Source organism: Bos indicus x Bos taurus, chromosome 18, assembly GCF_003369695.1.
Source record: "Bos indicus x Bos taurus breed Angus x Brahman F1 hybrid chromosome 18, Bos_hybrid_MaternalHap_v2.0, whole genome shotgun sequence".
In the NCBI taxonomy this organism is placed as follows: domain Eukaryota; kingdom Metazoa; phylum Chordata; class Mammalia; order Artiodactyla; family Bovidae; genus Bos; species Bos indicus x Bos taurus.
Genome location: NC_040093.1, coordinates 31,550,099 through 31,563,233, shown reverse-complemented (window position 1 = coordinate 31,563,233; position 13,135 = coordinate 31,550,099). Strand labels below are relative to the sequence as shown.

The 13,135-nt window shown below is 44.7% G+C and overlaps 1 protein-coding gene across 1 annotated transcript; it reads left to right on the top strand.

Annotated features, from left to right (window-relative positions):
* The first annotated feature begins 149 nt into the window (after positions 1-149).
* Positions 150-12,751, top strand: LOC113875340 (CKLF-like MARVEL transmembrane domain-containing protein 2). Its single transcript, XM_027513665.1, has 4 exons — positions 150-737; positions 3,456-3,614; positions 10,539-10,637; positions 12,494-12,751. Exons 1-4 carry the CDS (start codon positions 150-152, stop codon positions 12,749-12,751), a joined length of 1,104 nt encoding a protein of 367 aa, XP_027369466.1.
* The last annotated feature ends 384 nt before the right edge of the window (positions 12,752-13,135 follow it).

Below are 13,135 nucleotides of genomic sequence, written 5' to 3'. Positions count from 1 at the left end.
AACTGTGCGCCCAGCGCTCACTGGCACTGTAACTTCCAAGGAAGCGCTGGGAATCCGGCCTGAATCGGATCGGATCCCTTTTCCTACTCCTGGGCCCAAGGGGTTGGGGGGTGGGGAGGCAGAAGGAGAAAGCGCCCGGACGGCCCGAAATGGTCCCCAGAGCCCACTCCCCTCGGCTGGCTGGCAAGACGGAGGTGGCGGCATTGCGGGGATCTCGAGTTCCCCGGCGTCACATCCTGGTGGCTACGAGGGTGCCTGGGGGGCTGGGTTTATCCGCGGGGAGCCACAGCTGCGTGCGCCCGCGAGGGAGAGGCGGTGCGCAGCCGTTGGGGAGAGACGCTGGTTCCCAGGGAAGGGCTGGCCGCCGCCGTGCAAGGTTCAGAGCCACAGGGCCCGTCGGACACCACCAGGCCCAGGGGTCCACCATGGATGCTGAAAAGGAAAACCCACCTTCGAGGGCCTCGAAATCCGGGAGGCCTCCCGCGCGCTCTGTACGCATCGCAGAGGGGCCGCATCCCGAGCGCTCGAGTGGATCCACACTCTCCGAGCACGGCGTCAGCGCGGCGCCCTCAGCATACATACTCAAGCAGCCTTCAACCCCCGCGACCCTCAGCCAAGAAGAGAAGGAGGCCATCCAAAAGCGCGCTGAGGGCCGGGCCAAAGTCCCGCCCAAATTCAGGGACAGCATCAAGCGTTTTTTCTTCTCGCCCACAGGAGCCTTGAAGATCATTAGGCTGGTGAGCAGAGAGCGCTGGTGACCCACTGGGCGGATGCGAGGGTGGAGGCAGGCCGACTTCGGCCTCCGGGAATGAGTGATTCCCAGGGGTGCGCCACCTCGGGGGAAGCGGCCCTAATTCCCTCTGCCAGTCTTTACCTTTCTTCCCCCTCTCCCCTGACTCCTCCCACGCACTCAACCCTTGCTACTAAATTTGGCACGCTACCCACCCACCCCCAATCCCTCACTTTCCTATTTCTCAGGTTTTCCCTCACAAAGGGAATTAGGGAAGCAATGAAGATAACAGCAGGAAAGTGTAAGTTAGCAAACAAAACTAATAGAATTGACCAATAAAACGGATAAACCACTGGTCCATATAACAGGAAAAAGGGGGGTGGGGTGGGGGAGGACATGTATTTAAAGTTAGAAACCAGAAAGGGAAAATACTGTAAAAGGGGAAGGATTTACAGGATGCTGTAAACTGAAAGGATTCACAAGAGTTACTTTGCAAAACAAATATGAATAATTGGGTCAAAGAGTTGATTTTCTAGGAAAATATAAGTTACCAAAACTGATCCCAGAATAGAGAAAAATCAAAACAGACCAATATAAACACAGGGATGAAAATGAGTGTATCTTTCAAAAATGTATCAGGCCCAGAAGATTGAGAGCAAGAGAAGGGGGTGACAGGATGAGCTGGTTGGATGGCATCACCAACTCAATGGACATGAGTTTGGGCAAACTCTGGGAGATAGTGAAGGACAGAGAAGCCTGGTGTGCTGCACTTCATGGGATGCAGAGTCAGACAGGACTTAGCAACTGAATAACAACAACTATCAGGCCTAGACTTTTTTGCAGGTTAACCCTTTCAAACCTTCATAGGATGCAATTCTGATATTATTCAAATGTTTTCAAGGAATAGAGAAAAAAGAAACACTTCTAAACTGTTTTTATAAAGTCAGTGTAACATTGATCTCAAACCTGACCAAGTTCAGAAAAAGAAAAGTAAATATTCAGTAGAAATCTTACTAGTATCAAAGCAACAATATTAGCATGTTAACAGAAAACATTCATTAGTACTTCTAAAAAACACATCATGAAGAAGAAACATACGGATAATTCGATATTAGGACTCTGTTAGACAAATCCACCATAAGTAAAAGGAGAAAAAATTAAGACACTCTATCAAAGAGGGTATAGAACACATTTGACAAAATTCAACATTCATCTCTGATTGCAAAAAAAGTGAGCAAGGGAAGAAGAGAGAATAAACCCCAAAATCAGTATCATATATATTAAACCTCAGAAGTATTCCCATTAAAATGCAAGATGTATTCCCATTAAAAACAAAGAGGATGCCCACTATCAATGCTGTTATTCAGTGTTTTGCTGGAAACACTAGTCGTCACAATCAGACAGGAAAAAGGAATAAGTAAGACTATTTGAAAAGGCAAAATATATCATTTCTTACAGCTGATCTGATCAAAGATCTAAAAATAAAATCGACTGGGAAACACTCTAGAACACAATAATTTCTACTAACTCAGTAGAAATGAGCAAACAAGCACTTAGAAGAAAATATTTCTCTTTACAACAACAATCAAGATGGTAAAATATCTAAGATTAAATGAAATAAATTTGAAAGACCTATACAAAGAAAACTAAAACTCTACTGAGAGATATTTTAAAAGCCACTAAAATAACTGGAAAGACATACTTTGTTCTTGAAGGGTCAGACTAAATTTTGTAATCTTTCCATATTATAAGTTAAAGGAAATTCCAAATAAAATACCAACAGGCTTAGTTTGGGGAACTTGATCAAGACAAAAATAAGAAACATAAACAACCTGAGAATGAGTACTGAAAGGGGGTCCAAGTCAGACAAAAATACAACATGAAATAAGTTGCTTGTAATTTCAAAAGTACTAGAAAAGAAGTCAGCAACTCAATAGACGAAAAGAGTTTCAAAATCAAATACATATGATAATTTAGTATATGATAAAGTTGGATTTCAGATCAGTGGTGTTTCCCAACAAATGTTGGGATAATCAGCAAGGGTTCGGAAAAAAAGAAAAGTGGGACTTTAATCTCACTCTTTCTATCAAAATCAATATGTATTTACTTCACTTGGCCTGTATATAGGAGAAGGCAATGGCACCCCACTCCAGTACTCTTGCCTGGAAAATCCCATGGACAGAGGAGCCTGGTAGGCTGCAGTCCATGGGGTCGCTAAGAGTCGGACACGACTGAGCGACTTGACTTTCACTTTTCACCCTCATGCATTGGAGAAGGAAATGGCAACCCACTCCAGTGCTCTTGCCTGGAGAATCCCAGGGACGGCGGAGCCTGGTGGGCTGCCGTCTATGGGGTCACACAGAGTCGGACACGACTGAAGCGACTTAGCAGCAGCAGCAGCAGGCCTGTATATACACAGTTCTTTCTGGCATGAAATATACACAGTTAACAGTGATTACTTTTAAGGAGATACACTAGGGTTGGGACAAGGGAGGAGAAAGAAGCTTCTGTACTGTGTGCATTTTTTATTTGTGTGTATTATTTCATTTCTTTAAAAACATAAGGAATTTTAAAACTAACATGTATGTGCCAAACAATACAGGCCGTTGCAATATAATCAGATTTGCGTTCTGACCATTTATGGTTTTGCTCTGTTTTTTGTTTTTTTGTTTTTTTTAATAGCACATTTGCATTAAAACAAATCCTGTTTGTTTGTTTACCGCAGGGCCTTCTCATAGGGGCATTCATTTTTTTCATCATTGCCGAAGCCCCAGAGTCCTACATAGCAATCACCATTCTGGAAACCTGCATCGTTGTTTTTTTCATTCTAATATATATGCTAACCCTTCACCACTTGATGACTTATTTACATTGGCCCTTACTTGTAAGTGTTCCTTTTCATAATTTGCATATAAACTTTGCCCTCAGCCCCAGGGTAAAGGCTGTCCTCCACTGAGCACAATAGAGGGATCTCTTTTGGACGAGGACAAAACTGAGCTGTGACAGTGTTGCCCTAATCCCAGAGAAGAAGCTAGCCTAAGTCCAGAAAGATTCCTGGAACCCCTCTGTCTATAGTACAACCAATACACACACCTGCTTCCATCTGATTATGGCCGTGAACATGTGGTACTTTTCAGCTGGTCCTAAAGAAAATTTTACTTAGTATATTCAGTAATATCCCTTTCTCCTCTCCGTGCATGCTCAGTCATGTCGGACTCTTTGCAACCCCCATGACTATAGCCCACCAGGCTCCTCCGGCAAGAATACTGGAGTGAGTAGCCATTTCCTCCTCCAGGGGATCTTCCCGACCCAGGGATTGAACCCGCGTGTCTCTTGCATTGGCAATCTCATTCTTGACCACTGTGCCACCTGGGAAGCCCATATTCAGTAATATATTGCTTTATGAAATAGCACATGCTTGTCCTTCTTTTCAAACAGTGCCCTCTCTAACAAATTACAAACATCCCTCTTAAAAGCGTGTTTCTACAACATGGCAAAGTTTAGGAAACTGTCATGTGTGCTCTGAAAGATTGCAAGAGTCAACTTTTTCATGTGTGCTAAGGGTCCCTCTTCCCAAAGGAGTGCCATATAGTGGGGAATTCAGGAAGAGACATTGCATAGCCTTCTTCAGTAGTTTTTTCCCCCAAATCTCATCATTTTTACCAGCTGAGAAATTCCCGAAGATAATTCCTGAGGTCTCAGAAAAATAGTATTTATTTCAGAGCCTGAGGCTGTGCATCCTCACAGACTAGAGACGTAGCATGGTTTTGGTCCAAATACAGACACAGACCCAGTTCCTGGCGCTGCCACATTCCTAGCTGTGAAAAGTTTAGCCTCAAGTTTCCCCATCTAGGAAATTCAAGGAAGGGAAAGATGATGATAGAATGATGATGATAGAAACTGTCTAATAGGGTTCCTGTAAGTTTAAAGGTGGTTAAAGCAAAGATCACAAAAGGCTTGCCACAAAACCAAACATTCACTACAAAGCGTCCGTGGACCCCAGGAGGCAGTTGGGTGGGTTTTACCCTTTTATCCTCTGCACCTTGAACCATCCTAACTCAGAACGAGCTCACACCTCTTCCACATTCCACTTCGTTATGGTGCCTTTTTCTAACCATAAAGTAGGATTGGTTGTGTCGACTTAAAAAAATTGCACAACGTGTGAGTTAAATTTTATTTGGGGCCAAATAAGGGCTGCAGCTTGGGAGACAGCATCTCAGGTAGCTCTGAGAAACTACTCCAAAGAGGCAGGGGGGAAGGTCATGTGACTCTGGTGAAGGGGAAGTACATGCCATCAAGCACATATTTTTCCAGACAGTTTCTATTAGTCTCATGACGCTTTTGCTAGTCACGAGGAAGAGTCGTCACTGTGAAGGATTTCAGTGCTTTTCCAGATATGAAGAGGAACAAGAATTGGATTCATATAATCAGCTCCTGAAAATATCTATCTGAGGACCTGTCCTGCCAGTTTTTCCCTGAGTACAGAGGGCCTCATTTCTGCTCTCCACCCTGAACTCCTTCCAGGAGGTGTTGAAAATCAGCAGCTGCATGATTTAATCCTTGTAGAGGCAGACGGCAAGTGCCAATTTGTAGCTGATGGTTGCTATTGAATTGAAACTCAAAGTACTTTCTTCGAGTATCTGAGGGATTTTCTAAAAAGGCCGCTGAGCTCTCTCTGTCCAACAGAGTGCTGAGCAGCAGGAAGCAGAACAAGCAAACTGTGAGCAGTTTTAATTGGACACGTGGAAAAGCCTCTCAGTTATGGAGACCTATAACCATGGAGAGGTTTCTGAGGGGAAACGAAAATCTCTGTCCATGGAATTTTCAAGAACGGAAGGTAAAGTCATGGTTTTTGAGTAGATCCCACGTACCAGGTACTTCTTCATACAGATTGCCTTATTTCATCCTCACAACAATCCGGTGAGGTTGTGATCACCGCCCCGCCCCCCACCACCACCTCCACTGCCCGCTTAACGGATGAGAAAATTAGATTAAAGAGACCATTAATATGATCATTGCCCATGGTCATACGTAGGCACATGGAAACTCAGATTTGAGCCCAGGTCTGTCTGACTCTAAAGCCCAGACTCTTTCCAGGCTTTATACCCTTATTGCCTTGTGCTGTTTTCTCTCAAACCTTTTTCCTATGTCTTCGCCCTCCTCACATTTTCTAAATTTTATCTTCTCTGAAGATAGAAAGAACCCAGTTCTCTCATGGTTCCTTAAGATGTGGAGCAAACTATGAACTGGTTATTCTGGGGTGGAGGGCAGGGTACACATTTTGGGGGGTCGGCAAATGAGGGCTCCACAGCACCAAGGTCAGCAGCTGTGGTCAAGGAGGACTAGAGGCCTCTTAGAAAAAGGTCTACAGCCATAATGCTGAAGAGAGCCCCAAGGCCCTGTGCTTTCCTGGGGGGTCCAAGGCGGGTGTCCAGGAAGAGTCTCAGGGAGAGGCAGGAGCAGGGTCTCCTCAGCACGGAAAGGAAGGTCTCATGAGAGGAGCTGTTTCCACAGTTGTGGGCAGCTCAGGCCAGCCTGTGTAGGGTTGCAGGCCTTCAGTCAACCCTGGTAAAGCCAGGCCCCCTTTTGCTACTTCACTCCTTAGAGGAGAACTTTCTCTTTTCTTTGGATAGCTATGGGACCCCAGAGTGTGATGCAGAGCCCCCAGGGGGTGGGCCAGGCCCAGCTTTCCTCAACCTACCTGTGTTGGAGTCACTATCTTCTCTGTTAGATTTCATTATCAACTTAACCCACCCTTGTCCAGTGTCATCTATCAGTAAACCCAAGAAAAGTATGAATTATAATCACTGTCTTCTAAATAGCCCATATTTTAACACTTCTATTTCTGCTTTATTGACTATGCCAAAGCTTTTGACTGTGTGGATCACAATAAACTGTGGAAAATTCTGAAAAAGATGGGAATACCAAACCACCTCACCTGCCTCTTGAAACAACAGTTAGAACTGGACATGGAACTACAGACTGGTTCCAAATAGGAAAATGAGTACGTCAAGGCTGTATATTGTCACCCTGCTTATTTAGCTTATTTGCAGAGTACATCATGAGAAATGCTGGGCTGGATGAAGCACAAGCTGGAATCAAGATTGCCAGGTAAAATATCAATAAGCTCAGATATGCAAATGACACCACCCTTATGGCAGAAAGTGAAGAAGAACTAAAGAGCCTCTTAATGAGAGTGAAAGAGGACAGAGAAAAAGTTGGCTTAAAGCTCAACATTCAGAAAACGAAGATCATGGCATCCAGTCCCATCACTTCATGGCAACTAGATAGGGAAACAGTGGCTGACTTTATTTTTCTGGGCTCCAAAATCACTGCAGATGGTGATTGCAGCCATGAAATTAAAAGATGCTTACTCCTTAGAAGGAAAGTTATGACCAACCTAGACAGCATATTAAAAAGCAGAGACATTATATTGTCAACAAAGGTCCATCTAGTCAAGGCTATGGTTTTTCCAGTCATCATGTATGGATGTGAGAGTTGGACTGTGAAGAAAGCTGAGCACTGAAGAATTGATGCTTTTGAACTGTGGTGTTAGAGAAGACTCTTGAGAGTCCCTTGGACTGCAAGGAGATCCAACCAATCCATCGTAAAGGAGATCAGCCCTGTGTGTTCATTGGAAGGACTGATGTTGAAGCTGAAACTCCAATACTTTGGCTACCTGATATGAAGAGCTGACTCATTTGAAAAGACCCTGATGCTGGGAAAGATTGAGGGCAGGAGGAGAAGGGGACAACAGAGGATGAGATGGCTGGATGGCATCACCGACTCGATGGACATGGGTTTGGGTGAACTCTGGGAGTTGGTGATGGACAGGGAGGCCTGGCATGCTACGGTTCATGGGGTCGAAAAGAGTCGGACACAACTGAGCGAATGAACTGAACTGATTCGAACTAACACTTCTACATTGTAAAAAATATATATATTTCCTGACACAGTCAGAGAAACTGAATTCTGGTCAAGTTGGGTTTTTTTTTCCAATAGAAAACAATTTAGAAAAAAACATAATAAAACATATTTACTTAAAACTCTATCAAAGGGATGATTCCAAAACTCTCAGCAATATCTTTATAAGTAAAAGAATGTCCCCTTCAAATTAATGAAAAACAATTGTGGTGATGTCTGATTAGGTTCTGCCATGTGTCTGGAGAGCTCCAAGGCACAAACGGAACCAATGAAAGTTGTTGTTAGTCAAATACCATGTACTGTTTATTGCATATACATTCTTGTTAACAAATACCACATTTCGTGAAACAAATTGTAAGATGTTTGACTCCTTCCTAATATTCAGTGATTAAAAAAAAAATAACCGTTCACCATCAAAGCATCTTTTTTCCCAATTTTAATTTAACACAATTTTGTTATCTCTGGGAACAGTTTGGGCACTTTATGGAAAAATAATAGTCAAGTCACAAACCTATCATTTCATCAGAGGCAACTCTTTGAGTCAATAAGGTAATTTAGTCAAAGAGAGAAAGAGAAAGATGATGAGTAAGGATGGTATTTATGGGGAAACTAGAAGTGCTTTTGCACGTGGTAAGATTCAGCTGAAGTTTTACTCCATCTGAGAAGACATACTTTTCTCTCTGTCAAACACGAGGCCAACTTAGAGGGTCTGTGTCTAAGGCAAAAGGGAGTGGGGTTAGTCAGGAGAAGGCCCTTGGAGTGAGGAGGACCATAGCCACTTACTGGCTGAGCAACCCCAGGCAAGTCGCTTACCCATCAGTAAACTGGGGATGATAAGAGTCTACTGTGAGAATCAAATGAGATCACATATGAACACCCTGGCACAGTATGCAACACATAGCAAGTGCTCACGAGATGTGAGCTATGATAGAAATGTTCCACACAAAGCAAGCACTACCACCAAGAGACAGTTCGGGACAGCACTTCCTGGCAAGAGTCCAAAAGTCCAATGAGGAGATGGAATTCTGATGAGGCAGTCAATGATTGACTAGGGAGATCAAGTCTGCATTTATTATTATTATTAATGCACCTTCATCCAAATTCTCAATGATGGAGACAACAGTTAATTATTATTTTTAAAAGTTCACACTCTGCTTCAATGTCCCTGTTCACATCTTTGAATATCTTGGTTTATACAATCCTCAGGTGCTACGTATGCTTCCTGCAAAGTTGCAAACCATTGTACCTGCCCAACTGTGGGCAGACCTCTCACTCAGCCTACAGAACTCAAGTGGAACTGACGTCCATCCCTCACCAGCCCTGCACCAGTGTGCCCCCACCAGTGTTACCTCTCATGTGCCCAAATAGCAAACATTAGTGCCTTTCTAAGAAGCAAGTCCCATTCCACAATAGGGCTCTTTGCTCACCAATCTCAACAGGAAGAACACCTGGAGTTCACGGAATATTTACTCTCTGTGCACATTTTGAGGGCAGATTATCAGGAATCTGCACTTTGATGCACTCCCACTATCAACTAGATGCCAGGTACCTCATCTGATGCTTTCAGATTCATTATGCCATTTAATCCTCAGATGAAGTCAATGAATCCCAATCATTATCCCCATATTCACCATGAGCCTGTTGGGAGACTTCCCTGGCGGCTCAGTGTTTAAGACTCCGTACTTCCTTTGCTGGGGGCATGGGTTGGATCACTAGTCGGGGAACTAAGATCCCACATGCAGCATAGCTGAAAAAAAAATTAGCCTGTTGGCACAGAGGGGCAATAAAACATGCCCCAGGTCATACATCCTGTACTTGGTAGGCCAAAAGAGTTGATCAACAAAAAAACACCCTCACCTTGCTTGCCCCATGGCACTTTGACCCTCCATTACTCATTCCACAGAAAATGCCAAAGACAGGTGCTGCACTTCCAACCTAGGGGGACAGGTCATTTCCTCCTCATTTGGGTGTCCCTGATGAAGGGCAATAGTGAGTTGAGTTCTGATTCGACTCCTTGGCAGATAGTCAATCATCGGCAATTTAATGATCTTCTCTAAGCCTCTGTTACATCCTCTTAAAATGAGGATTCTAACAGTACTGGCTTTGTGGAGGGTGAGGGTTAAATGAGATAATGACAGGAAAATGCTCAGCACACCATGGAGCTCCACTTAGACCCCATATGATTAGACGGCAGGGCTCCAGTACTGACATCCAAAAAGAAGGACAAAAATAGCCTATAGATGTCAGGACAAATCAATTCTGGCCACGTTTTAGGAAAGAGAGAAAGTCAATTTCACTCCAGAATACCAGGTCAGCTCCTCAGATGGGTTCCTGTCTTGGGATGTGTGATCCTACAGAATAAATACAATCCAACTTCCAAAATTTCAGTTCTAGTGATCTGCAGATTTGGGAGTGGAATTAAATCAGTCAAATGTTAATTTAAATTTTTATTTTTATATTAAAACAAACGTATTATGGAATAGAATGCAGAATTTACATTAAGTTAAAATACAAAACTTCAATAAGATTGTATTTATGGCAGGTCAGTCTGGGTCAGGCCCTCAGACCCCTGGGGTTTTTTTCTTGCCCATTTTCCTATGCACTTTAAAAAGCCTGATGGAAAAAATGTTATAAAAAGAGTATTCTTTAATGAAGAATTTAAACCCCTTTCTGTTGACAGTCCTATCCAGGACCTTATAATCACATAAACTCACATCTCTGGAAGATATAAGAATTATGCTGCTGAGGGTTCGTTCCTGTTAATATTAACCAAAGGGAAAGTTTTTAAAAGGCATTCATCCTTAGATACGTAACTGACTAATTTAAAGACTTTATGAAATGACATTTTCATGTAAACTTAACAATTTTCAATTCTGTGTCGCAGGATCTTATCAACAGTTTCATTACTGCGGTGTTCCTTTTAATAGTTGCCATCTTGGCAATACAAGAAAAGGAAAGAAGGCATTTGTTCTATATTGGAGGGGTAAGTTGAAGCCTTCACGACTCCATTTAAGATCAGTATTTCAAGATTCTTTGAAAAGGGAAACTAGCAGACCATCATTATTTCATTTATAGAACACCCCCCACCAACCACCCCTGCTCTTTCTTGCGCTGATTTCTTCAGAGACTTGAAGTTGCACAAGCTCTAAGCTCATGAAAATCTTCATTCTAATACTCATTCTCCAAATAAGTACAAAAACAAGTCTATGGAAAGTTTTCTGAAAATCATACACACTACTTTTTTAAATGTTGCCAAAACATATTCCAAAAAAATGATTGTAGAGGAAAAAAAGTGCATTGCCAAAGTGAGCAAGGAAGACATTCCCACACTAGGCTAGGCATCTTCTGTCTTAAAATTTACAACTCTCATTTTTACAGATAAGGGAATGGAGGTTAAATACCTTACCCTGGGTCTCAAGGCTGGGACAAATCCTCATTGTATGAAGAGCACAAGAAATGGCAGATTAAATGCTTAGAAGATAGGAGATGGGGAATAGGGTGGTGAGACTTTGACTCAAGAAGTTAAGTGATGGGAATAGAAATTAATCCAGAAAACAAAAACCAAAAAAACTGTAAGTTCTTCAAATTCATCCTATGATCTGTGAATATTTGTCAATCCCATTGGACTGTGCCAGGCCTGAGCTCAGTGTTGGGGATTGAGTCCTTTCCCACTTAGGGAGCTCAAGATTAGTTACAACAAGACCTACCTAGGAAAAGTTCATGAAAGTAGCCAGGGATTAAGTGACCACAAAGAGAAACTGGCAAGCTACAGTCCGTGGGGTCACAGAATTAGACACGATTTATCCACTCCTCAACAAAGAGAAACATGCGCTTCCCAAGTGGTGCATGTGGTAAAGAACCTGCCTGCCAATGCAGGAGATGTAAGAGATGAGGGTTCCACCCCTGGGTCAGGAAGATCCCCTTAAGGAGCGCTGGCAACCCACTCCAATATTCTTCCCTGGAGAATCTCATGGACTGAGGAGCCTGGTGGGCTACAGTGCATGGGGTTGCACAGAATTGGACAGGACTGAATCGACTTAGCAACCCACACACAGAAAGAGAAACATACAAGGCAGACAGGAACTGAGGAGTACTTGGAATCTTGGGTGTTATAGGCCATGATCCGTATCTGTTAACTCAGCCATCACGCCTTCTCAGGAGTTCCCACCCCCAGGTCTCCATCAATACTTACCTGGAGGGTTGGAACAACCCCACCCCTACCCCAAGCCCCTCAACACAGACACTGGTCTCCCTGCCTCAAGCCCTGTTCACTCTCCATTCATCTTGGAACAAATGGGCTTCCTGAATCTGGAACCTCCCCTCCCCTCTTGATGAAGTCCCAGATCCTGCACCTCCCCAGCCTCAACTCTGCCCCCTCCCTCACCAGCTCCACAGGTCTCAGCCACACCAGATGGAGACCCCATTTGGGTACCTGGAATTCTCTTCCTCCCAGTTTGTCTCTTTGGAAACAACTATCTGCCCTTTCAAATATAGCCCAAGAGTCCTTTCCATCCACGGGCCTTCTCAGGACTCCACCGCCACCTGGAGCCCCTTAGGATCAGTGCCCTTTTCTCCTCCTAGGGCCTCAGGCCTTAGGCAAGGTCATCCCTGGTGGTAAAGCCCATGTCCAAAAACCCTTTTTCTGGGAATGCCCCAATGGGCTTGCAGCAGCCAAGTGGACAGACACCAAGGAGATAGTGGAGGGTCAGTGGGGGACAAGGGGCCACCCACAGGCCCCTCCCCACACTCTCCCACACGCCAGGATAAGGAACACAGGTTGCTGCGGAGCTGCAAAATAACCCCATCTTTCCTTCCTGCATCTGGTCTTGTGTCTGCCAGGCCCTATGTCTCACAGCAGCAACCGTGTGTGTCATCGATGCAACTCTGGTCACCAAGACGATGAGGAATAACTTGAAAAAAGCCCTGGGAATCAAAATGATAACCAGTGGACCCTTGGCCCCGGAACCCACCCCACCCACAAGGACACCCACAAGGGGAGGCCCAAACGCACCTACAAGGGCAACTGTGAAGCAACGCAGCCAGTGGCAGCCATCCTCGAAAGCAACCTCGCAGAGGAACCCTGGTGGACGCCTATGAAAAAAAACCCGGCCAACTCCTTCCTCCGGCGGCTCTCACCGCTGAGCTCTCACGCTGTCACCCATTTCGGCCCACATGTGATCATAAAATCGGGACTGCTAAACCTGTAATATTTCTGCTTGTTCATGCCGCCTTGCGTAAAAGTCGCGTTACGTTTGCCGGCGTAAACTTACAGCCCTGGGCCGCCTCCAGAGGCCTCGCGAGGTCGAAGTTGCGAGGGGAGTTCAGCGCGGCAGCTGAACTACCACCACCACCTGAGCCGGAGTTGGGGCGGCGGCTTCCTCGCAAGGGGTGGGCGGCCGGGAGATGGAGATGCTAGCGGTGCCCGGAGATGCGCGCGGTGCTCCTGGCGGGTCCCGCCCGCCGGAGGGCGGGGGCCGGGGG

Coding starts and splice junctions, on each gene's coding strand:
- LOC113875340 (XM_027513665.1), top strand. CDS start 150: ATGGTCCCCAGAGCCCACTCCCCTCGGCTGGCTGGCAAGACGGAGGTG. Junction 738..3,455: donor CCTTGAAGATCATTAGGCTG/GTGAGCAGAGAG, acceptor TGTTTACCGCAG/GGCCTTCTCATAGGGGCATT. Junction 3,615..10,538: donor ATTTACATTGGCCCTTACTT/GTAAGTGTTCCT, acceptor TCTGTGTCGCAG/GATCTTATCAACAGTTTCAT.